At 37.6% G+C, this 26,796-nt stretch overlaps 1 protein-coding gene across 15 annotated transcripts in view; it reads left to right on the top strand.

Annotated features, from left to right (window-relative positions):
* The window catches only part of PRKN (parkin RBR E3 ubiquitin protein ligase), a 1,201,475-nt gene that overhangs the window by 387,866 nt on the left and 786,813 nt on the right, over positions 1 to 26,796 (top strand). For all 15 annotated transcript variants that reach the window (XM_070520140.1, XM_014858373.3, XM_070520396.1 and 12 more), the window contains one exon: positions 1,881 to 2,124. In XM_070520140.1, the coding sequence (XP_070376241.1) occupies positions 1,881 to 2,124 (244 nt within the window). The remainder of the gene's footprint in view (positions 1 to 1,880; positions 2,125 to 26,796) is intronic.

Raw genomic sequence — 26,796 nt, forward strand, 5'->3', positions numbered from 1 at the left:
ATAGCTGCTAATGTCCCATTGGTCAAAGCCGATCACGTGGCTAAGCCCAAAATCAATGGCAGGAGGAGGGAAGATAAGAGTGAATATTTTTGAAGAATAAGCTAATCTACCACATATACAATGAAGGGGAGGTAAAGAAGATAAAAATCATAAACCACTTGGTCTAAAAGGAGAAAAGTCTATCCACAGTTGAAGAAGGTAGTAAGATGTTAGATTTGATTTCACAGGTAATTGTGAGACACTTTAGAAAGATGATGTAGCACATGCCACAAACTCTTGTACATAATGGATTGTAGGGAGAGAGAAGAGGTGAGGGAGTAATTATACAGCTATTGTAATGATGGAGGCCTCAGATGGGAAGGTAATAGCTGGGATATAAAAATGCTGAAGGCATTTTATTTCTGAGTCAGAATGTGTTACATCTTTCTGGATGTAACAGAGTAAGGTGTAGTCCAAGGTGATGATTCCATTGATGCCTTTAGAAAATATGGGAGGATAATCAGAGTTTTAGGTGGGAGAGGAGGGCCTGACACCTGGATAATGCAGAATTTGATGGTGCTTTGACAGAAATAGGGAGGTCAGGTAGGAGTGGACTGTGGGAACAGAGAATGATGAACTAGTGACCACTGCTGAGCAGGAGCTGTCCTGGGGAGAGAAACAGAGCTATGAGGACAGGCGGCAGGGCAGGCAAGTGTGTCAGAGTGACAGAGGTCCAGGGCGTGGGATGCAGAAGAGGTAGAAATGGGATTTAGGGCCAGAGGGCATCCTGGTGACCTTCCTGAGTTGAGGAGGCAGACACCAAGCAGTGGTGTTCAGGCAGGAATTGCCTATGGATGAGGGCCACCACTCTTAAAAGCTTGATAGTGATGACTATGGAGCGCTGGGTGGGGCAGCGGATGAGGGGGCAGAATTTATTATTGTTATTAGTATCCTTGTGTTTTGCATGGATGTCCTCTGAACATTGCTAAGATGAGAGAGAAAGGCAAGATGTAATTTGAAGACGTTGAGATTCAGGGCTTTCTTGAGAGAGTAAACTCTTACTCTGCAGGAAGAAGGTCACAGACAGATGAGTGATTGTTTCTATCCAGCAGATATTCTGAAATTGTGATTTGATTTAAAGTAATCTGGTCTTTGTGCTAGCAAATAATCTGACTTCTAACTTTACTAAATTTTCAAGTGTCCTGTTCATACACGTGAGTATATAGATGCAGAACACTGTTGTAGATGTTCATTGATTTTAACTGTGAAATTGGATGAAACAGTGATGACCCTTGGGATGGAGTCACATCCGTGTGCTGTCAATTGCTTCCCCATTGGTGTGGCGATGTGTTTGCTAGCGACACACGTGGCGTATGTGGAGTCCACCGTGAACACATTTATTGTAAATTCTAGATAAAAATGACTAGTAATGGATAATAACAACTCTCAGTACTTTTTAAAACAGAAAGGAATGCCAGTATTTAAATTTGGTAATTAAGAGCACATATTTCTGAAATAAATTAATTTTAAAAGAGTATTACTTTTCACCATGCTTATGTATGCAGTTTTTTTCCTAGGAGATTTCATGTCCCTTTGACTATTACTTTAATTTTTTGTTGTCGTGTTCCATCTAGCCCCACGTTTCGGTTTCTGGCCCCAGTTCAGTGTAGCTGTGTAACACACACATGTGTGAGTGCTGCGGCCCTGCTGGCAGGATAAGTCTGCCTAACTGGATCAGTCATACCTGTCACCCTCCTTTACGCTCTGTGACGCCACATGGATCTCATACCTAAACAGATTTTAGAATAATTGCATGCTCTACGACTGAGGACAAGTTCATCTTTATCTGATATTTTCATGCTTGCCCCTTTCTTGTGTGTTTTCACCTCGCTGCCACATAGAGCTGTGACCTAGACCAGCAGAGCATCGTTCACGTTGTGCTGAGACCCCAGAGAAAAGACCAAGAAACGAACACACCTGGAGGGGACAAGCCACAAAGTGCTGCCATGGGGGGCTCTGAGAGGGAACCTGAGAGCTTAACGCGTGTGGACCTCAGCAGCTCCGTCCTCCCCACCCACTCGGTGGGCCTGGCTGTTATTCTGAACAGTGACTGCGAGAATGATGCCCCGCCACCTGGAAGGCCAGGTAATTGTAAAAACTCTGTCTGTGGCCAGTAAAGCTTTTTGTGTAGTAAAGTCTCTATGGAGAAGGGCCTCCCTATGTATCTATTTAGTTCATGATGAGTTCTAGAAGGAGACAGCACTGGAAGGTGAGTACTCAGATGTAAAAATTGAGGTGAATACATTTAATAAGTACAATGGAGCAGAGTTGTCATATTAGAGTAACATAAGGGATGGAGAATGTGTCAGGGCCATGATGACAGTATTTTTTTTCAAGAGCTAGGGGTGCTGGGGACTTGTGCTATCTTGTGCTAAGTCAAAATGTATGATTATGATGCATACACGTCCCTCTCAACATTTGCCTTTCTTTTCTTCTGCTTCTTATTTTCTTAAAACACATTTTGGTTGATTATGTTCCTGATGATGTAAAGAGATTTTAAAAAGCAGAAAGAGAACATCAGAGGTAATGTTAGTCATCTGCAGATGCTAAGAAAACAGGTTACAATGTCGATAACGTCCTTTCTGTGAAATGTCCTTCCTTCTCTCTATGTTACAACCTATTTCAAAAATCCTTTTCTTTAGCAAGGATGGTGATCCCTTTGTTATTTTGACAATATTAATGTTTCCCTTAGTATTTTATTCTCCAATCTAAACAGTCAAAGGTGTAACAGGATTATTTTTGACTGTGTCACAGAAAACACAAAATAATAAGAGTGACTTTACAAGGTAGAAGTTTATTTTTCTCCCACATACGGTAAGTAAAGACATAGGCAGTCCTGGGGTAGTATGGCTTTCACAGTGTCAGAGAGTTCTGGAACCAGAAAGATGGAGGCCTAAAATAATATTTAATAAATTTTTGAAAATCACGGGTGAGACTGCAAATAAAAGAAGGAAATTTTCTAGGGATGAGTGAAAAAGTAGAAACAGCACAGCCTCCATGTTATGGCTTGATGAGTGGTGTAGGTCCATGCCCATGATCCAAACCCATGAACCTGGGCTGCCAGGTTAATGGCAGACCAGAGCATGCCAGACTTAACTGCTGTGCCACGAGGCTGGCCCCAGCTGTCTTTAAATAGAGGATTGGATAAACCCCCAATTTAAATGCGTGAGCTGATGTTCTGGTGGTCCTGATGTGTTGTGGAGGGAAGGAAGGCCATCCTTCACATACAATGGGCACCTAGGAGACTAAAAGAAAATGTGAGAAGTGGGAAAAAAAAGTAAGAAATTAGGAGAAATTAGATAAATCTAAACATCTGCAGTACCTATATGGTCCAGAATGAGAAGTTAATATAAATATCAGTCCCACTGTTATGGCACATCTGATGTTTCAAGTAGAACATACATAAAGTCCTTCCAGAGAACACTCAGGTGACATGGCATTGATGCCTCCAGAGAAAAACAGTCCCTACTAAAGGGAGGACTCAAGATCAAACATTATAAAATCAAACAAAGGAATGTTCCCCCTCAGTGGATGTGAGCACACACCAAAAAATGGAAGATTGGTTCCCCCCGAAACTTGAGAAAATAAAATGACAATTTGAAAGAGAATACAAAGAAAAATGTTTTATGTTAATTAAAGCATAAAAGAAAAACTTGAAACCTAAAACACAAAACAGACATAATAGAAAAGATTGCTATTGAATGGAAGATAATTTTAGCTCCTGGAATAAAAATATAATCCTCAATGGATGAGTTAAAACTGGTAACTGGGAAAAGCCAAAGAGGGAATTAGTGAACTGGAAGGTAAGTATGAGGGAATTGCCCATAATGTGACATAAGTTAAAAGGTAAAAAATAGTTTTAAGAAACTAGGAGTTTGGAATGAGATGGGTGATCATATATCTAACAGGAATTCCATTATAGGAGAATAAAGAACAGAGAAGGGAGATAATTTTCAAAGAGAATGGCTGAAAGTTTTCCAGTGTGCATAAATTCTCTGATTCAAGAGTACACAGTCACAAGAAAGATAAATAAAAAAGCGTACAGTCGTTCTTGATCAAGATAAATAAAAATAAATTCACTTCCTAAAGGAAGTAAAACATCAAGGACAAAGAAGATATCTTAAAATCAAATGAAGAAAAGAGATTACCTAGAATGGAACAATGATTTGAATGGCTCCCTACAAGAATAATAGAGAAAGATTGTAGTGGAGTAATATCACATGACTGCAGGAAATACCTGATGACTTAGAATTCTTTACCCAACAAAAATATTTTTCAAGAATGAGAGGAAGATACAGATATTTTTAGATAAATGCTGAGAATATTTACAGTCAATCTGAAAGAACTGTTAAAGTATTTACAGCAGGAAAGAATGAGTTTGAACCCAAGATGAAGAAATGGGATGAAAGGGATGATGTTCAGCAAATATACAAGTAAATATGGATCATTCTAAATGAATATTGATGTAAAAAATAATAGGTATTAGTTTGATGGGTGCAAAAACAGGAGGAACCAAATTAGTAGATAAAAATAGCATTTAGGAAAAACAATGATCAATTAGTGTAGAAATATGCTCAAGGTCTCATCAATGATCAGAGAAATGGATATTAAAACAACAATATGGTAGGGTAGGCCCAGTGGTGCAGTGATTAAGTTTGTACATTCCGCTTCGGCGGCCTGGGGTTCACTGGTTGGGATTCCGGGTGCAAATCTATGCATCGCTTGTCAAGCCATGCTGTGGTAGGCGTCCCACATATAAAGTAGAGGAAGATGGGCATGGATGTTAGCTCAGGCCCAGTCTTCCTCAGCAAAAAAAGAGGAGGATTGGCAGCAGATGTTAGCTCAGGGCTAATCTTCTTCTTCAAAAAAAATATATATTGTATACTGCACCCTTACCGGATAGGCCAAAATTTTAAATTTTGACTATATGAAATGTAGATTAGGATACAGGACAATGAGTTTTTGTTTACATGATGATGGGAATGACAATTGATTCAAACACTAGAGAGAGCAAGTCACAACTTCACAATCATTAATGAACTAATTATGCCTATTCTGCAATTCCAAATACACAAGGAGACATCTATATAGATGATCAGAACAGGACTGTTTGAGTTTGTGAAAGAGAAGAAACAACACAGATGTCTTTATATGGGAGAGTGGATAAATAAGCAGTGTTTTATTCTTATAAAGGATTATGATGTCTGTGATAATTCTATAATTAAAACAAATGAGTTGGGTCTATCAACATTAATAAATCTACAAATCACAGTGTTAAGTTAAAAAAAGTAGTAAATTGCAAAGGAATGCTCAGCAAGATACAGTTTATGCAAAATGTCAATACGTAAAGTCTGAAACAATTGTATATACTGTTTATGGAAAGGGTGGCCTTACAATACCTTTTGTCCAAAGAGGATATACTTGAGAGTTAAAGGTTGCATTAAAATATAATTAAATTATATATTTATGTACCTTTGACCAACAAATTGGATTTGTATTAGTAGACCTATAAGCTAATTCTTTAATATGATTTTCAAAGAGAAAGAATTCTTTCTGAAAATAGAAACCATTTTCATGTTCTTTAGAGCAAAATTAAACCTTTATATTCATTCTCTGAGCATTAATATTAGCAGAATAATTACCCTTTGTACATATTTACGTACTTCAATAAGTTTCCTAATGTATCTGACTCTACTATCTTGTCACTGATATTTATCTGAAGATTTAAAAAATATAATCTTATTATTTTAGTTTATCATAAAATTGCCTCAGTCTTCTTTAGAGTTTTATTGTATGATTAATAAATTTGGGATTATTGACACCTTCAATGCACTCTCTGTAGACCATAATACTTTTAGTTAAGAAAATATTCTCTCTATAGGAATTGAGATACCAGTAGGCTCTGAGAAAATTCAGCTAAAAGTCTAATAGTCTCTTTATATATATATATATATTTTTTTTTTTTTTTTGAGGAAGATTAGCCCTGAGCTAACATCTGCTGCCAATCCTCCTCTTTTTGCTGAGGAAGACTGGGCCTGAGCTAACATCCATGCCCATCTTCCTCTACTTTATATGTGGGACGCCTGCCACAGCATGGCTTGCCAAGCAGTGCCATGTGCGCAACCAGGATCCAAACTGGCAAACCCCGGGCCACCAAAGCAGAATGTGTGCACTTAACCGCTGTGCCACCTGGCTGGCCCCATCTCTTTATATTTTCAATTGAAATATGTAATTATTTCAACCCACACAATAGATTAAATAAATTCTTGTAAATTTGCACAGTATGGTAAGTGACATCACCAGTGTAGCAAGAGCCTTCAGATCACTGTCTGGTCTGTGACGGGACGGTCCAGCCTTTACTTCCCACACAGATCTCAGTTAATCTGACTACTAATCACACTTTTCTCATTTACTCACTGCGTGTCTTTTGCAGGGCTGGGGACTGGCCCTGGCACCACTTGCTGGCACACCAGGTGGCCAGCAGAGGAAGCATCCTCCTGTTCTTCCTTCTCCCAACACTCCCCCACCGCCCACCCCCAGAGCAGGAGAGAGCTCTCCTGGTACTCTGCCTGCTGTGCTGAAGAGGATGTCTTAGTTATGTTGCATCTGGAAAGAATCAGGAAAAGAGAGACGAGTTATCCCAGGTCAACTTTAAGTCTTAACTCTGTGTGAAACGGAAAATGCTGAACTACCAGCAGCCATCCCTTAATCTTCAAAACTGGAAGGGATCATCTCCCTTCCAGAACCTCTTATTACTTTCTATTGCTTTTCTATCTTTTGTGATCCAGTTCCTTCTGCAAATACCTTATGCCTTTGAGGACAGGATATTTGTCCAATTTACTGTAGTTTCCCCCAAAATCTCCTAGAAAAGTGGTGATAAATGTTTACTAAATTAGTTAAAATTGTAAATGTAGTAAGCAGTGCATCAGAATTTCTGTGTATTTAACTTTTAGAACTAATGCCTTATTTCAAATTTTTCAGAGAAAATGAGACTTCACTCTTAACTTATCTTGGTAATTTCACTGTGTGAATGAGTGTAATACCTTGAATGAGATTATTTGGAATGACTGTGGGCAAGCAGTGTGCTTATATGATGGTTTTCCTTCAGTGAAAATGACAGTTTGGAGTTCCTAGAGCAGTGATGCACAAGCCTTAAGTGTGCAGATGCCTTATCTGGGGATGCTTATGCTGGGATCAGGAATTCTGCTCTGTTGGCTGGGAGTACAGGCCCAGAAGTCCTGGTGCTGACTACACTCTGAGAACCTGCCCCACAGCAGAGGTTTTCCAACCTAACAACTGTGAGTCCTACCTAGTATTCTCAACTAGGCAGGAGAAGGGAGGCAGGTCGGGGAAAGAGAGCTGGAGAGACCAAGGCAGCCCAGAGCAGTCTCATATTTTCCAGTTTTGTATATTAAGCATCTACAACATGTTTCCTTTGGGGAAGAAAAAAATATCTGTGGTTACAAAATGTTTGAAAACCTCTGCCTTAAAGGAAGGCACTTAAGAGAAATAAACTCAGTTTTGTTTGTGTTTCTGGGGTGGTTGAATTAGACAGGGAAGGATTTTAGTGTCAGCTGATCATGGGAGGGCGCCAGGGGATGAATAGCTGGGCTGTAGCAGCACAAGTAGCTGAAAGAAATCTGAACTTCTGAAGCCAGAGAATGTGTCATTCAGGCATGTATAGATGAAAAAGGGTAACTTGTCAATATGAGAGGCAATGGCATGATCTACATTAATAACCAGCTCTATTTATACCTGTTATATTATGATTTATAAGAGGAAGTCAAAGAACCGAACGAGTCATTTAAGCATTCCTTGGAACAGGGCTTCTCAAGCTTTACTGCTCATCAAGTCACCTGGGGGTTGGCCTGGGGTGGAGGCCAAGAATCTGCATTTCCAACAAGCTCCTGGGTCATACTGAAAGTGTGGTTCCAGGAGACGTGCTTTGAGTAGCACTGTCCTAACCGTTAAGAAATTGTATTGTTGAGAATATTGTGAATGTATAAAATTTGGTATTTTATAAACATTTAAAAAAGAACATCAAGTAAGCTACTCCTGGGCTCCAGGGTGTAGCCGCCCCTGATGCAGGAAGGGTTAATAATCACTGGAAAAGGCCTGCCAACAAACTGTGACCGGGAGGTGAGAAGGCCAGTTAGCCAATGATGGGTAAGACCTCCAGGGGGAGGCAACCTAAGCCAGGCACGGTCGCCCAGGGGCACAGATGGAGACACGATATCGGGAGCAGGAGGGGCCGTTGCCTAGGAGGCCTTGCATGCTCCGAGATAAAGATATACGAGCACAGCAAAAACATGTTAATATCAAAACAGAGGCTGAGGGAGGGCTCCTTGAGAAATCACTAAGAATTCTTGGCATCTGCTAATTACATTGTCCAGAACACCTGTGTATGTTTAACAGCTGTAAGCTATGTATATACTGCAACGCTGGTTATACTAAACTCAGAGTGGCCATCAGCCCTCTCCGCATCTATCCTGGTGTGTACATTGGATCGTGACACCGACACAGGGTACCCAGGCATGAACTAAGTTCACGTGTTTTGTTCCTTTTTCATTAATGAGGCACCATTCATCACCTCCTAACAATCAGATGAGATGAAACTATTAGACTAGGGGAAAAAAAATAGGAAAAGTTTCTAATATTTGTCATACAGTTAATTAACTACTTAAACAAATAGGGAATACCTACTCTTTGCCAGGCACAATTCTAGATGCTGGGATGTACCAGGAAATAGAAACAGAAAAGAATGCCTGCCCAAATAGATCTCATTCTACTTGGGGAGAAGATAATAAACAAAGAAACAAATAACTAGTATGTGTCTCCTGGTTAAGAAATTTAGCAGAGTAAGGGGAATACAGTGTTGGAAAGGGTAATCTTTTGTATAAGGTGGTAAGGTGGCCTCTCTGATGAAGGAACATTTGAGAGCATCTATTCTGGGATCTCAGGCAGAGGGGAGAGTGAGTGTATGGACCTAAGGCAGGACCATGCTTGGAATGCAAGGAGGCCAATGTGGCTAGGCAGGAGGAGTGAAACAGTAGGAAGAGGGGAATTCAAAAAGGGGAACGGGGTGGGGAGCAGGTTGCGTAGGGTCTTGTAGGCCCTAAATTTTACCTTGGTGAGAAGGGATCCACTGGAGGAGTTATGAGCGATAGAGTAACATGACCTGACTTACGGAAGGTTCACACTGGCTGCTTATGAATGAGCTTTAGGTGGCCAGGGTGAAAGCAATAGGACCTGTTTTTCAAAATCACAGAAATACTGTAATGCCCATAACGTCGGAAAGTAGTAGTAATAATATTAGTCAACATCCATGAGTGTTTGCCATGAACCTTGCACTGCACTAAGCACTGCTTCCATGAAATGTCTTGGTTAATCCTTTAGAAGCCCATTAGGTAGACAATATTAATATCCTCATGTAGGTGGCAAATTGTATCAGACCATTTGAGGAACTGATCTAATTAAGACAAGACTTTACTAGGGACAGTCTTACTCTAAAGCTTGTGTTCAAAGAATCCACTAGTCTGTACTCCTCTAATTATAGAAATCGGAAGGAATGAATGATTTTTTGCATTTCTCTAGATATTTTGGATATAGAGTAGACACAGTGTAACAATAGCTCATTTTGAAGAATTATTTCATTGTTAATTTCAGCCAAGTAGTCAAATTTTTAAACTCAACCTTTATGTCACAAAGTGTACTATTTTTTCATAAATTTTTGGCTTTTAAAAATAAAACTTTTGTTCATTTTATCCAGTTATTTCAAGTCTTATTGCCCCAACTTACCAAGAAAACATTTTATTAGTACTGAAGAACATTTTGCTATACAATAAGCATATATCTTCTTACGAAATGAAAGAGATGACTTTTGATGAAACATTACATGCTGGAATGAATTATTGAAATGTAACTTGGAAATGTAAAATAGAAAAGAGTTAAAAATAGACAAATATGAAAAAAATTAAAAATAAATGACTTCTACCACTCCTTGTCAACATTATACTGGAAGTTGTAGCTAATACAATAAGACAAGAAAAGCAGGTAAAAGGTATACAGATTGGGAAGAAGATGTAAAACTTGTCTTTGTTCACAAATGCCGTGACTGGCTATGTAGAAAATCTGAAAGAATCAAAAACAACAAAAATATCCTGGAACTAATACGCGGTTATATCATGGTTGCAGATTACAAGGTTAGTATGCAAAAGTCAATTGCTTTCCTATATACCAGCAATAAGCAAGTGGAATTTGAAATTAAAAACATAATACCCTTTACATTAGCACCCCCAAAATGAAAATACTTAGATATAAGCCTAAGGAAATATGCACAGCATCTGTATAAGAAAAATCACACAATTCTGATAAAAGAAATCAAAGAACTAAATAAATGGAGAGACATTCCCTGTTTGTGGAAGACTCAATATTGTCAAAATGTGAGCTTCCCAACTGTATCTACATAATTCCAGTCAAAATCCCAGCAGGTTATTTTGTGAATACCAACAAACTGCTTGTAAAATTTATATGGAAAGGCAAAAGGTCCAGAATACCCAACATGATACTGAAGGAGAACAAAGTCAGAGGATGATGCTACCTGACATTAGGACTTATTATGAGGTTACATTAATCATGAGAGTGTAATATTGGTGAAAGAATATACAAATAGATCTTCAGAACAGAATAGACAGCCCAGAAATAGACCTACCTAAACATGGTCAGCTTATCTCTGACAAAGAAGAAAAGACAATACAATGGAGAATAAGTAGTCTTTTCAATAAACAGTGCTGGGACAACTGGACATCCACGTGCAAGAAAAATAAATCTAGAGGAAGATTTTATACTCTTCACAAAAATTATCTCAAAATGAATCAGGGACCTAAATGTAAGACAAAAAAACTGTAAAATACCTGGAAAATAATACAGGGTAAAATCTAGCTTATCTTGAATTACGGTGATGACTTTATAGATACACCAAAAACATGGTCCATGAAATAAGTAAATGATAAGCTGGACTTCAGTAAACAACAATTTCTATTCTATGAAAGACACTACCAAGAGAATGAGAAGACAAGTCACAGACAGGGAGTAAATATTTGCAAAAGACACCTCTGATAAAGGACTCTTATCCAAAATATACAAAGAGCTCTTAAAACTCAACAATAATAAAATGAATAATCTGATTTAAAAATAGGCAAAAGACCTGAACAGACACCTCACCAAAGAAGATATGCACATGGCAAATAAGCCAGGGAAAGATGCTCAACATCATGTGTTATTAGGGAATTGCAAATTAAAACAATGAGATGCCACTATACAACTATTAAAATGGCTAAAATCCAAAACACCAACATCAAATGCTGGCTGGGATGTGGAACTAGTGGAAATGAAAAATGGTACAGCCGCTTCGGAAGACAGTTTGACAGTTTCTCACTAAACTAAACATACTCTACCATACAATCCAGCAGTCACCCTCCTTGGTGTTTGCTCAAATGACTGGAAAATATATGTCCACACAATAATCTGTGCACAGATGTTTATAGCAGCTCTTTTCATAATTGCCAAAACTTGGAAGCAACCAAGATGTTCTTCAGTGGGTGAATAAACATCCAGACAGTAGAATATTATTCTGCACTCAAAAGAAATGAGCTATCAAGCCATGAAAAGACATGGGAGAACCTTAAATGCATATTACTAAGAGAAAGAAGTCAACCTGAGAAGCCTACGTACTGTATAATTTCACCTATCTGACATTCTGGAGAAGGCAAAACTGTGGAAAAGGTAAACAGATCAGCAGTTGCTGGGGGCTGGGGAGAGAAAAGGATGAATATTCAGAACACAGAGGATTTTTAGGACCTAGAGACTATTCTGTATATACTATAAGAGTGAATATATGTCATTATAAACCCCATTACACCACCAAGAGTGAACCCTAATGTGAACTATGACTTTTTGGAGTCATAGTGATGTGTCAGTATAGGTTCATTGGTTGTAACAAATGCACTACTCTGGTGTGGGGTGTTGATAATGGAGTAGGCTGCGAGTGTGGTGGGGAAGCGGGTATCTGGGAACTCTCTGTACTTTTTGCTCAGTTTTGCTGTAAACCTAAAATTTCTCTAAGAAATAATGTCTACTAAAAAATAAATGACGTTGCTTTTAAGACTTGAGCTCTTGGACACACACTATAGATACATCGTGATTATTGGAAAATATGTTCTTATTGGCGATTTTATGTCAGTGGACGAATGTAATGCAAGATGAAAATTATTTTGGGATTGGAAATTAGTTAACATCTGCCAAATACAAACCAGTCATGGAGGCCTACTAATGAAATTAAGTGGTAAACTTCAGACTTCATTCTCATTTTATCCAAAATCAAATCTCAAGTACTTAAAAATGTGTATTATACATGCTAATGACTTTAAGCCGGAGGGTGTGAATTTCCTGGTGCTTTGGATGGCTTTGCAGAATGCCTCTTGCGTAAACTCTCCCCAAAATGAGGAAATTTTGGCAGTCATAATAGAACAACTTGAAGTTGCTATCACATCAAATTATTAAAAATTCATTATGATTCTGCCAAGAGCTTGATTTTTTTCTCCAACACAGTCATTTTTACAGTAGTATGCTGTTTCGATATTGTAAGTGAGAACACAGAAAATGATATTAGAAGTAGTGGGAATTTTGCCAGCCTGACATATTTTTGGGTGGGTTTTTGAGGTAGGGGAAAATAGTCCTATATTCCTTTCCAAGAAGTCTGAACACTATTCCAAAAGCAGCCTGAACTGCTCCTTCCTCTTTGTTGCGCTGTATTATACTGTGGTGTAATTACTTGTCCCATTTTTGCTTACCACTTTGAAGATATGCTTGTCAAATGCAAGTAAGTCTCATACACCTTGTAGCTTCATTGCCTGGAACATAAATGGTACTAGATATATTGTCATACTGCCAAAAAGTTATATTCCACATATAAAGTATAGCACTTACAAGTTTTCAACTCTTGTTTATCACATATGGCAGGGGAAGATGATTAATAATTGCATGTGGGTAGCATGGTGCAAATTGAGATGGGGTATGCAGAATACCAGCCCTGGTTCTAACCCTAAGGAAGTAAAAACTTGGCAAGGGGTGGTTAGAGATAATCAAGCACTCCACACAAAGTACTTTAATTGTCAAATAAAAAGTTCCCTAATTTGTTGTTATCAGCCATCTTCTGAGTACTTCTTTCCTTATTATTATTGTGGTAAAAAATGCATAACATAAAATTTACCATCTTAACCATTTCTAAGTGTACAGTTCAATAGTGTTAATGATATTCACATTGTTGTGCAACCAATCTCCAGAAATTTTCCATTTGCAGAGCTAAAACACTGTACCCATTAAAGAATTCCCCATTCCCCCTCCCTCAGCCCCTGGCAACCACCATTCTACTTTCTATCTTTAGGAATTTGACTATTCTAGATACCTATATCTAGAATATGAGTGGAATCCTACTGTATTTGTCTTTTTGTGACTGGCTTATTTCAGCTAGCATGATGTCTTCAAGGTCCATCCTCATGGTAGCATGGGACAGAACTTCAAAGAACGTCTTACGTATAATAAACTGGCAACAGGAGATACAAAAGTTAATAAGAAGACCCAGACCCTCAAGTAGCTCACAGCTTAGAAGATGCCCGTGTATAAATTAAAATGGAGTGAGTTCCGAAAAAGAAGTAAATCAAAGTAATATGGGGATTGAGAGGATGGAGAGTCTAAGATAGGCATCCTAGGTAGGCTTTGAAAGACAAGAAGGATTTGCCTGTGGTGGGGGACTTTGGGGGACGGGGGAAGAGGTTGATCACACTCAGAGAGGTGGATGAGCTTGCGTAGCTTTCAGACAATGATGGCCATGCTGCATTCTACAGGTCCAGAGGATGGATACCATCAGAAAGGTGGTTGTGGGGGGAGGTTTCCTGTTGTGGAGAGCTCTGAATGCCAGAACTTTCAGCGACCAAAAACATCCATGATGACTTTTAATCACATCTCTCTCCTCTAGCGTTTGAGATAGTGTTCCCCACCTCTTGCATTTTCTTTCTTAAATACTTAAAAAAAGAGAAGAGATATGGAGTGGAGTAAAGCTGGAAGGAGTGCCAGTGTGTCGGTCTCTGGGTGACAGAAAATATGGAGAGAAAAACCCAGATGCTGCCTGAGTGAGCAGTTCCCCTCATCGGTGAGTCCATGCTGGCTCGGTGGGAATGAGCCTGCTGCCCAGAGTGGGGAAGACAGACCGAGGCTGGCCTTTTCCACTCTGTGCTTTCCTTCCTGCCTGTTTTGGCACCCAGGAGTGTGTTAGCAGCGTTTCGTTTTCTGTGGTTGTTTGTTTTAAAATATAACCAGTTAAAAATGAACTGTGGAGGAGAGCGGTGGGAAACAACAATGCTGAATGTTAAAGTTAAGTGTGGACTTGCCAGGGGCCTCAAGATGTTTTGATTTTTCTGAAGTCACGTCTGCAGAGTAATGTTGTGATTAAAAGAGGGAGGGAGAAGTAGCAGCCTAGACTAAATGAGGCCATGTGACGGGGTGCTCTTTTAACGAAAGGCCTCTACATCTTCTGGTGTGTGGGCGTCCCTCCCCTGGAGGCCTTAATGCCCAAGAAAGTAAATCATTTACATTTTTACTCTTTGAGCCCTGAAATCTTTGGAGGATACTGGACATGTGCCAAGATGGTAAGATTCGCACTTGACAGGAGAGTGGGAGCCCAGGCAGGATATTTACAGCTGGCGGGGTCCATCTTGGGACTCATTGGAGCATTCTAATTAATGCAGAGTGTGCCAAAAATGCAGCAGGATGCTGGACTCCATTTTCTTGATTTGGTCAGAAGAAAGACAAGGAAAAGTTTACAAATTAAGTGGTAAAAACTGTCTAAAATAAACTCTTAAAACTTTCTAAATTTGTTCTGAATAAATAGAGACTGATGGAAATTTTTTGAAACTTTTATTGAAGGTGGTGTTTTGTATGACCTGTGGCTTCTGAAAATTTTGCACGTAGTTCGGGAATCTTTGTTCTATGTAATAAAAATAAGAATTGCAAAATGTCCATTTTATAAATGAAATTGAAACCCTCATGACAGGTAAACAGACTATCAAGACCTTCTTTTTAGAGTCATTTTCTAGATAATTCCATAGAATCAGGCCCAAACTCCTACTCTTCCTAAATCTATTGTAGTCTAATTAATTTTCCAAATGATGTTCCTGAAGCTCTGTAATACCCCAAAAATTCTTCCTCAATCTCCAAAGATTAAATTAAATTGACTCCCTTTGGTGTTAGAGATGTATTAGTATGCTCTGATTCTTTGAAAGTTAATGCTCTATGTTTTCTGTGTATGATAATTAAACTAACAAGAATATTCAGCCAATCAATGGCTTTTAATTTGCTTCATTAAGAAGGGAATCAAATGGCCATTCATGCATCTAGTGGACTAAAAGAGAATCTCTTGAGCCAAGAATATTTTTTTAACATCCCAAGTGTTTACCACAGTGCCTGTTATGTAGTGGGCACTTAACAAATGTTTGTTGTTGCTGAAAAATACTATAGGAAAAGGTTCCAGGCACTTGTTTCTACTCCTTGGGCCAACACAGTGCCCCAGGGTACGATGCATCTGTGACACAGACACTAAGCTTGGTGGCAGTAAGTGTGGGCTCTGGAGCCAAGCCACATCCCAGCTTGGCTTTGTACCACTTATGTGACCTTGAGCAATTTAACTTTTGCTGCTCAAAGTGTGGTCTGTGGACCAGCAGCCTCAGCATCGCTTGGAAGTTTTGTCAGAAATGCAGAATCTTTGGCCCCATTGCAGACCTGCTGAATCAGAAACTACGTTTGTACAAGTTCTTCAGGCAAATCATGCACATTAAAGTTTGAGAAGCACTGATTTCTTAACGTGCTAGGCCTCAGTTTTCCCATTTATAATATAGAGATAATGAAATTACCTACCTTATAGGGTTGATGCCAGCTACTTCATGACCAGAGCTTAGAATGGTGCCTAGCATCTACTAAACACATAATAACTGTTAGCCATTTTTGTTATCCTCTGTCTTTCCAGTTCACATGTACAAAAGGCCCAATGTTGAGCCCAGACTCTAAAATCAATCTAAATTTATAAATAAAGGGCTCCCTACTTTAATTCAGGAAACAACAGGAGCTAGATCCCCATTCCATACTCCAGACTTCCTACTCCCAAGATGACCTTCTGCTCACTCTGATTTTGGATTTACGGTTTTATTTTACTTTAGTTTATTTATTTGTGTATTTCTTTATTTGTAAATGTTGGTCACTTCCACTACAAGTTAGGATCAAATTACAATAGTGGGTGCTCTAGGGTAATGAAGAACCATCAGGAACAAAACCTCCCTTGGCTATTTTCCTAGAATGTTACATTTTGATTGCCCTCTAGCCCTAAATCGTGTATGGTGGTGTTGGTTTTTTTCTCATAGTCTACTAGGCAGTGTAGTACCCCTTTTAGAAGATTCCATCAGAAAATAAGATTAATCTTTGGGTTTTCATGATTGGTGTTTGGTCATTGAGAACCACATGGACAGAAAGAAAGTTTGAGTCAGGCAAGAAAAAGATGAAATCGTTTTACATTTTTTTCTATGAGGACTTGATCAAAGGACACTTTGGCTCCATCCAGTATTTTGAAAGAGCAGATCAGCTGGGGACTAATCACGGATGTGGACCACAGGGGACTTTATCAACCAGGCCCTGCCAATGAGTGATAGATGAAAGCATTTTAGGAACAAATTAGTGTTGAGCTTAATGATGCAGACAGAGCTTATGTTCTAAGTGAGCAAGAAGACGGCACACACAGACTCAGATTTGATCAACTGGGCACGTGTTTTCAGACCAGAGTCATTGTATGAAACGACACACTGGGAACTGCAGGCTGCTGATGCCCCTTCTTGGATGTTTACATGAAGCTACTATATGGATCTTTATATGGGTCTAAAAGTATCCATCCTTACATAACTGCAAGAAAAAATGTGTATGCATCTTCATAACGTTCTGCCTTTCAAAGACAAGACACTTTTCAATAACCCACTGACAAACTAAGGCAAATACTTTAATCTAGAGTGATGGCTTAGGCAAGTATGACTTGCCAATCTTCACAGATTGCTGCTCTTTGCTATGCAATTTCTTTATTGTCACAAAGAATGTAAAGACACAGCTTAGTGAGTGATACTTCTGCCCGAAGAGTTATTTGTAAAAGCTGCTTCTTGTGTGGATTTCTGATGCCAATATAGGTGTTGTGATGAGAAAGAGCCAGCCAGAACTCTTTGATTTCTAGCTGATGGCTATGAAGTCACCTCTCTTTAAGAAATCATTGAATTATTTGATAATATTATTTTACTGCGTTATTTCTTTTATAGTGGCATCACTGGCATTTTGGTAGTGTCTCAATATGTTTAACAAATAAATACAATCTTGGGGAAAGATAGACCAAGAGTACTAAGAACTAGAATTTTTTCGTAAATAGTGAGGCAACATACTTCAAATTGACCATACAGGATATCCCTTCATGAAAATGAGAAAGATTATATCTATTGCTCAGTATATGTTTTCATTAATACTGCTAGCATAGCTGCTATATTTTGGATTTGTCAACTTATTCTGGTAAAGTAGAACCATGACTTCAATTCATTTGCTGAATCCATTCTCTTTATATCAATAAGAAATATTATATCTCAATAAAATATAACACATCTTCAGTGATGAGACACCAATAACTTAGGGCTATTGTGTGATTGTACATTTCTACCACTTGCTACTTAGCTTAGAGAAATGTATTAGGATAGAGCCTTGTGTTATCTTTCATTAATAGAGCAACCCAGTATTTTTCAGACAGGTTATTTTTTCAGCTTCTCTTTTACTATTTCCATAGGTATCTTCTTCTGTTAGACTTCATGGCAAATAATTTTTCTTGTCTATATGAAGAAAGAAAAGAAAAAAAAATGCTCTTTAATTTAAGCTAGTTAATTTAAGAGGTTTACTGTTTACAGTGGAACCGTGAGCACCAGAGTGGCTCACACTAGTTGAATAAGCCCCATTGGGAAGTGAGCCTCACAAGGCAGGATTTCATCTTGTTCTGGGCTGTCCGCAGTACCTAACACAGTGCTTGGCACATAGTGGATGCTTAATAAGTATGTTTTAAATGAATAAAAACAACACTTATTCATTCATCCTTTTATGGCTCTTTGAAACTGGGCAATGCAATTCATTGGAATCCAAGGTTCTAAATTGACAGAGAAGTTTAGATTCCTGAAGCAGGATCCAGTTGATTTGTCAGAGACAAGCAGCTATCTTAATCATTGCAATCAACGTCACAAGGTACTCTGACTTCCAAATTCTATATGGAAATAGTTAAATCTTATTCCCAAGTCCTCCACCTCACAAATATACATGCAAGATTTGTGTTGTATATTCCTCAATATAATGTCAGAATGATGTCATTTAGTGCCGCCATCTTTGAATCACAATGTCCTACACATTGCTTATTTTTCCTATACATTAAAATTCAATTTATTACAGTCCTAAAAAAATCAAATAAGTTTCCTTACCCCTTCATACACCCTTGCTTCTTCATTTATATTCATCTTCGTGTGTTATGGACTTTTCTCCTACTTCAAATGGACGGGGCATTATTTTAGAACTTTATGGTCCCCCCAGAATAAATGCAACTCACTACCTTTTGGCTTAGTAATTCTACTTCTCAGAGTTTATCATAAAATCATATTAAGGACATATACAAGGAAATATCCATAAAGATGTTCAACATAACATTATTTAAATTGGCAAAAAATTGAAAACAATTGAGATCCAACAGTAGGGACTGAATAAACATTTGGCAGCTCAATAAAATTGGATACTCTATAACCATTGAAGATGATGTTGAAGAATAATATTTAATGGCATAGAAAGATGCCACATGAAAAAAGGTCTATCCAGAATGCTGAGTAGAGTGTGATCCTATTCTGTAAAAAATAGGTAACTAAATATATGCACCAATGTGTGCCTATGTATACAGAAAAAAGATTAAAAAGTAGATGCAAGAGTTGATAGTAGTTCTTTCTTGTGATAGGATTATTAGCTATTTTTTATTTTGAATCTTTTTTCATTATAACTTTCTATAATGACTATTACTTTTTAAGATAATAACAATAATAGAAAGATAAAAATGATACAACTCCTAAGGGTATCTAATGTAGTGGATGCCAAGGTCCTGGAATCTCGTGGGTACTTGGTGGCCATAACTTGGCACTCCTATACAGTGGCCCGTGCAGTGACTACATTTCCTGAGGGCCTTTTAAATAACCTGGGGCTCAGCATTGAGCATCAGATTCCATAGGTCCTGGTTGAGGCCAGGGAATCTGTATTTTGCTAATTTCACAGGTGATTCTGATCAGCAGCCAGTTTTAGGACCTCAGGTGCTTGGCTTTTCCTATCTCATACTACCACTCTCTCACTCCCCAACTCCTTTTCAGATAGAGTATCTGTGTCATTCCCCCAAGCCTATAAATTAAAAGTAAGTTCATGACCACCCAGATTTTTGTCTCTTAACACTACTTCCCACTAAAAGGAGCCAAGAATCCTTAGAGAATAACAAATTGTAGGCCTAGGACAAAAAATTTGCAAGATGACCTTTGGATATCTTGTAGTGCTATCTTGTTTGATAGCTTGTGAAGGTTATCAAAGACTGTTGATATGCTTGAAGGACACATAGGCTAACAAAGATTCATTGTCCAAAGATGGGATAATCCAAGATAAAAAAAAAAAAAGAGCATCAAATACAATTTATGAAAATTATTTTACTAAAAATATCAAAGGCATGAGAAATAACTAGAGCACTAAAATTTTACTCAGAAAATTGGTAATGAAAAGAAAAACAACAAGCGTTTATCTAAATTTTCCTGTATAAATTGTTTTTCAAGGTAAACAAATAATTCTAGTAGTTGAGTAAATCTTTCTATACAGAGTAATTCCAGATAAGAATTGAAGAAGGCATTCCAAAATCAGAATATTCACCATTTTGCAAGTCTTAATTCATTCTGCCAACAGTTATAAACAGATGAAAGTGGGTGGGAATATATATCATGAAGAGATCAGGCTGATGCCATTTAATCAATCTTAGAGTTACTAAAAGTAGGACAAATGATCAATTTATATGTGAATTATTGTTGAATCTGGGTGATGGTTATATTGTACTACTCTCTGTACTTTTATGTAAAATTTTCAAAGTATGAATTAAAGAAAAAATACCTTCTAGCGTTTGAATGTGTATGTATTGTATGTGTGTGTATGATAAAGAAATGTCATCCAGAAATAATATTTCTGGACTAGATACAACACTGGTTAATGTCTTTCAGGGTAATAAACCATGATCTTTGGGATTATCTGTTACACTGGACAGGAATTATGACCTGTGTAAATGGGACTCTGTTGGCCAGGTACCAGACCTGTTTTCTTGTGAGGGTTTTGTAGGCATTGGCTACATGTTTAAAGTTGATTATCATTCCTTAATAGTGTGCTGTCATACCTGATGAAGTGACAATTGTTCTCAAGTATGACTCTCCACGTATACAGTTTGTTGCACAATTGACTTGTTCAATTATATCCTGGTATGTTGAGAACAAATTCTTATTGAACCTATACATACAACTACGTTTCCAGGAAAAGTAAAGAGTCTCAATAAAAGTATTTTTTTCTGGGGGCTGGCCCCGTGGCCGAGTGGTTAAGTTTGCCTGCTCCGCTGCAGGCGGCCCAGCGTTTCGTTGGTTCGAATCCTGGGCGCGGACATGGCACTGCTCATCAAACCACGCTGAGGCAGCGTCCCACATGCCACAACTAGAAGGACCCACAATGAAGAATATACAACTATGTACCAGGGGGCTTTGGGGAGAAAAAGGAAAAAATAAAATCTTTTAAAAAAAAAGTATTTTTTTCTGAATTCTGGGGGCCAGTGAAAATCAGGTACTATTTATAAATGTTTCAGTTCCGTAAACAAAGGCATAGTCTACTAAATTGAAGGTGAGAGAAGTGAAGAAGAAAAAGAAAGTTCTTCTTATATCCACAAAAATTAGAACATTAAAAGCAATGCCAATAATATTCAAAACAAAGAGCCATAACTAAATTTTCCTCATTGGTTTAATTGTCTCATGTTATTAATTCTCGTTCTGTTGGATTTTGGGTTAGTGGTTGGCTTTCGTAAAGGGCGTCTATTTCCAGACTAAAATGAGTCCTGGAAATCCAGATTCATTCCGGTGATAGAGCCTGAAAGTTGTCAAGCTCATCTCAGCTCTAAAGCCTGTAACCGAGAGTCTGTTTTGTGAAGTATCAATGGTTTAGAGCACCTGGCACAGTCCTTTCCTTGAGGACCGAGACTGGCCTGCGATGAAGACACAAGCTCAGGCCTGTGGTTTACAGAGAGCTTTCAGGCAAGTCTCAGATGGAAGCAGAATCCAGTTGCATGATAATAAAAGGTTAGGTTGATTGCTACCGTGACCAATAATTTCAGAATGGAGAGAATAAAATTCTCCTTTATGTTAAGGTGCATAGCTATTTCATAAAGGTTTTATCAGTATTTTCCCTGAGAGTAAGACCATACAATGGGCAGCAAGGGCTTTGACCCATCTCTATGGCCTTCCTATAAAGGGTTCAATTTATGAAAGATTTATATGAATAATATTTTATCCATACAAACCAAACCTAGGGAAGGCTGAGAGTCTCTTCTGATTTGACAGCTCATTCTGTGGCTCTTCCAGTAATGTGGAGGTGATTGAGAAATACAGAGCACACCAAACAAACCCAGTAATTTCTAGTACCTCTCTCCAAGGACCCTCTGGGAAATTCAAAGACTTTTTGGCGGGGTGGTGAGGAAGATTGGCACTGAGCTAACATCTGCACCAAGCCTCCTCTACCTTGCATGTGGGACACCCCCACATTGTGGCTTGATGAGTGGTGTTTGGGTCCATGCCTGGGATCCGAACCCTCGAACCCCAGGCTGCTGAAGCAGAGTCCTCAAACTCAACCACCATGCCACCGGGCCAGACTCAAAAGACATTTTAAAGTGTAAAGTGTATCCTGAAATCATTATTTGAAATGTTTTTTAAAATTAAATTTTAGATCTGATTTTTGGAAGATAAGATCAAAGGAATTGTCAGCGAAGATCTTTTCTTTATAATAAAATCCTAGGCACCTGAGACGTAATACATTGGTAATCTGTTTAATCAAAGTGACAATGAAATATTTAAAAATAAATGTATAAGGAAATGTGATTAAAAGAAACTTTAGTTCATTCACAAGTGAGGAACTTTGCCTTTTTAAATTTTATCTATCAAAGAACATGATAAAATCAACATAAGCCTAGATTATTGTGGTGGGATATACAATCTCTGCTACCTGGGCAGATTACACAGATGGGAAAAAATATTTTACTATGCCTTGTTAAGTGTTCTAAGATGATTTTATCAACTCAACAGAGAAAAAGTGTAATTTTAATTTTTGCATTAATATCTGACAATATAGTTTTCACAAGCTCCTTTTTTTTCCTCTTAAATTATTTTACGAATAAACCCATCAAAACTAGGTTACCTTTGCACTAATCTGAATATATTTCAGAGCTTCTTTTCAGACTTAGGTACTATAAACAAAGGCAAGTAAAATTCACTTTTTTCAACCTTTCTACAACTTGCTATTTTTGCAAGTTTTGTCTTTCACTGTATTCTTTCATATTTTGGAACAAACTGACACTTGGTTTTGGGATTGAAACTGCTCTCATCTCCCTTTAAAAAGAGAAGCTCATCCCATTGCCTTGGATAAACAGCTGTATTTTTCTGTTGCTGTTGCTTCTAGTGTCAACCACCCAAACTAATTATAACTTTTAACCAAAATAACAACTTCTATTCTGCAGAGAAAACTGGGAGGTAGGTAATTGAGAACTGTCTGTCATGCACGATAATTTTAGCAGACCACCAAAGCACATAAATACACATTACACAGTTTCTACAAACATAATTTCTTGGAGTAGCAAAAATAAAACTCTTCTTTAACATGAACCAAAGATATAGCCATTCTATAGCATATAGAACTAAGTATATAAGCTCAAAATTGTGCTTGTCAGTGCTTTTGTATTCAACCTTAATAGAAATTATCCAGCTATCCAGAGTATTCATGAAATAGCCAGATTTAATATTAACCCGGTTGTATAAGTATCTAAGTTGTATAAGGATCTAAGAACTTGTATTTTGGCTGACACACTACAAAAAATAATTACTGTAAAAGTTCTCCAGACTTATTATTCAATCTAGTCAAATACAAATGTATACTTTTCAAAAACTTAAATATCATGTAAGTATAATGTTAGATTACTTAATCAATAAACCAGTATAAGAAATGTAGGATATTCAGATTAACTACTCTCTTCACAGGAAATTAAACCTAAGCCTTTTATAAAATATAAAATAAAAATCTTGTCACATATTTAACACTGATATACCAGAGAAAAGATACATAGCTTTTTTTCTTTCTTAAATTCAAATGACCAAAGATTTACCTTAATTGTGTAAACTTGAATTCTTCAAATATTTTATAGCTATTAATTTCTATAGGAAGAATTTTTTCCTTAAATGTCTAGAACATTTTAAAGTATTCAAAGTTTAGTTTCTTTGCTTTCTATGAATATTGGCAATATTCTATTTCTATATGCGCTTATTTATTTCTATAAAGCAATCAGAACAGAGCTTCTTTGAGTTATAAAAATTTAATTTATTAATAACCCCCAGTGATATGAAAACATTCACACACAACAGGAGGCAGAGGGCTTTCTGAAGGACAGATATGTAGACACACAGCCACAGAGGGATTTATACAACTCCAACCATAGCTCAAAAGTAGGCATAGAAGCACAAAAACTTACTAGTCCAGATCTCAACAAGCTATTTTCCTTCCCAAGATGCAAGAAATTTTTAACTGATTTGAAGTCACAGATAGACAAGGAAAAACCGCCTGAATATTTGTAGTCTCTTACTCAACAGAGAATAGTCACCTCCACCTTCCTAGCTCATCAGCCAGAACATAAAACCAAATTCCCAATCATTGTGACACGAAATGGGTGTATAAACCACAAACAGAAGCCAGAACATGACATCGGCAGGGAGAAAGGGGAGAAGACAGAGAAACAGGATTGCTGGGCTCAAGTTCTGTCTGACCGGGGTTCACTGGAGGAACCGAGAAAGATGTGTTGTGGCTTCATAGCTCCTGAGGCGTAGTCCCCTGGTAATGCAGTTCACTTGGCTCCTCTGAATTGTGAAAGTCTGATTTTCAAAAGATAAAATCAAGACTGCCATGGAAATACAAAATGAACAAGTGTCAAAAGTTTTATTAAACTAATTATTTAGTAGGGAAACAGGGAGCTGTATAAATTGGTTCAAAGAACTTTAGAACTTTGTCTGAAGATAGATAGGTAAATAGGTTGATCAATAGATGATGGAGGTACAATTTAATAAAGAGATTTTAGGATAAGATTGCTAGGTTAGGTACAAAATTTGTTAAATTCTTATAGGGCAATAAACCCGTAATATTTGGGGCAGTCTGCTCCACTGGATAGAAACTCTTTGCATCTCTCCTGGGAAAAAAGTTAACCTCTGCCCCTACAAAGTTCTAAAATAGCCCAAATAATAGATCTCCGTAGCACTGAGGAAGCAATCGTAATCTCTTTGGCCTCGTTCCAAGTTTCACATTCTTTTTTGTTTTAAGATTGGCCCTGAATTAACATCTGTTGCCAATCTTCTTTTTTTCTTCTCTTCTTCTCCCCAAAGCCCCCCAGTTCATAGGTGTGTGGTCTAGTTGTAGGTCCTTCTGGTTGTGCTATATGGGACACCACCTCAGCATGGCTTGATGAGCGGTGCTAGGTCCGTGCCCAGGATCCGAACCGGTGAAACCCTGGGCCGCTGAAGTGGAGCACAACTTAACTGCTTAGCCATGGGGCCAGCCCCACATATTTTCTTAATATTGAGAGAAGGAAGCTAAAGTAGGCCTATTTAATGTGTGAACTGTTACAGAGAATGCTATTGTTCTCACACCAACCATTACCCTGAATCCACTGTAAAGATACATTTTTTTTACTCTCAGTAAAGTAATAAATATTTTCCTAACATTTAGCACTTTATGAAACTTTTGCATCTATATTATCTTACTTTATTTTTATTAGGAGTGTAATTGTTATTCCTTCTTTTACACAGAAACTGAGAATAAAGACTAAATTTCTTTTTCAAGATCCCACAGGTATTAAGTCTAAGATTTGAACCAAGTTCTTTTGGTTCAAAATTCCATTCTCTTTGAATGGGATCAAGGTGTTCATAGGTAATTGCTTAACTTTTGCATGGTTTGTGAAATCAAGCCTATTCCTATAGACTCTGATGCAAGAGCAGCCACTTCATTCTAAGACGTCAACAAATCTCTCTATTTTTATAAAGTATCTGAGTAATAGTTTCCCAAATTAAGAGACGTCTGCTTTCCATAGCTTTACATTTGATGGGAACAAATATTCCAGTTGACAGGAAATACATAACAACCGTAGAAAAATCACTTTTAATATGGAGTTAGTCAGTGAGAAACTTATGATTTGAATTTGTCAAGAAGTTATGTAATCTTTTCATGTTTTTTTTTTCCAAACACGATTTTGTGAACTGGGCTTCCAAACTATTTTAGACCTATTTCTAAAACTTTTTTTTTTTTTCTGTCAAATTAGTTCCAGGTCATGAAAGAACATGTTATGTAACTCCATTTCTGTACTTTAATGCAGTGTAAGATTGAACATTCCCAGCCCTGGACCATACCTGGCTTCTTAGTCATCGCCTCCTTGGGAATAGCATCAAAATGTGATCAGTGAGCCATTCCAAACAGCCTCCTGAATTTAAAGAACGCTCATATGGTAGAATATAAACCTCCATAGCCACTCAGCAGCTGAACCAGACAAAACAAAAAGCCAAATCCAGCAACATAGTTACTGTTGTTCACAGTCTGTTTTTTTAGGCTGCATTAGAAAATAGGATGCCAAATATATACCAGGCAAGTATTTCTAAAGAGCAACTGTTTTCCCTCACTGTTGCTTTGATTTATAATAATTAGTCCAAAGGGAACTATCCAGTTGTAATATGTTTTTACTCAGCTGTTTGACAGGTGTTGACCTCACTACAAATTATTGATGGATTGATGATACAATATATTCATGACTTATGTTCACAGTCCTTGGTGATTGGAGGGTATCAATAATTCTTGGAAAGATGGAAACAAAACATTACTCTAGGGAATAATATCTAATTTGCATTGGATAATTAGTTCATCAGCTGCCTTTTTCCTGAGATCTTGGAAGTGGGATTTGGGATGATCCACAAACCTAAGCACCCTCTTTATAGACACGATAAAGTTACACAAAAATATGCATATTAATTTTGTACACATTGCAGATCTTTAGCAAACTTATTTTTGGAAATATTTGAAGATGGTAGATTAAGAAGGTAGATAATTCAGACAACCTACATAATATGTAATAGAGATCTATTTAATATGTTACCTCTTCAACTGATACTTCAAATTAATAGGTAAATCAAAATTTCAATGAAGAGATTTTAAATAATCACCCCATACTTGAAGCCAAGTTTTAATACCCTTATTCTTGTAGCGTTAGTTTTTTTTAACGATTAATTTGGAATAATATTCTCATGTTTT

This window comes from Equus asinus, chromosome 1 (genome assembly GCF_041296235.1).
Source record: "Equus asinus isolate D_3611 breed Donkey chromosome 1, EquAss-T2T_v2, whole genome shotgun sequence".
NCBI lineage: Eukaryota > Metazoa > Chordata > Mammalia > Perissodactyla > Equidae > Equus > Equus asinus.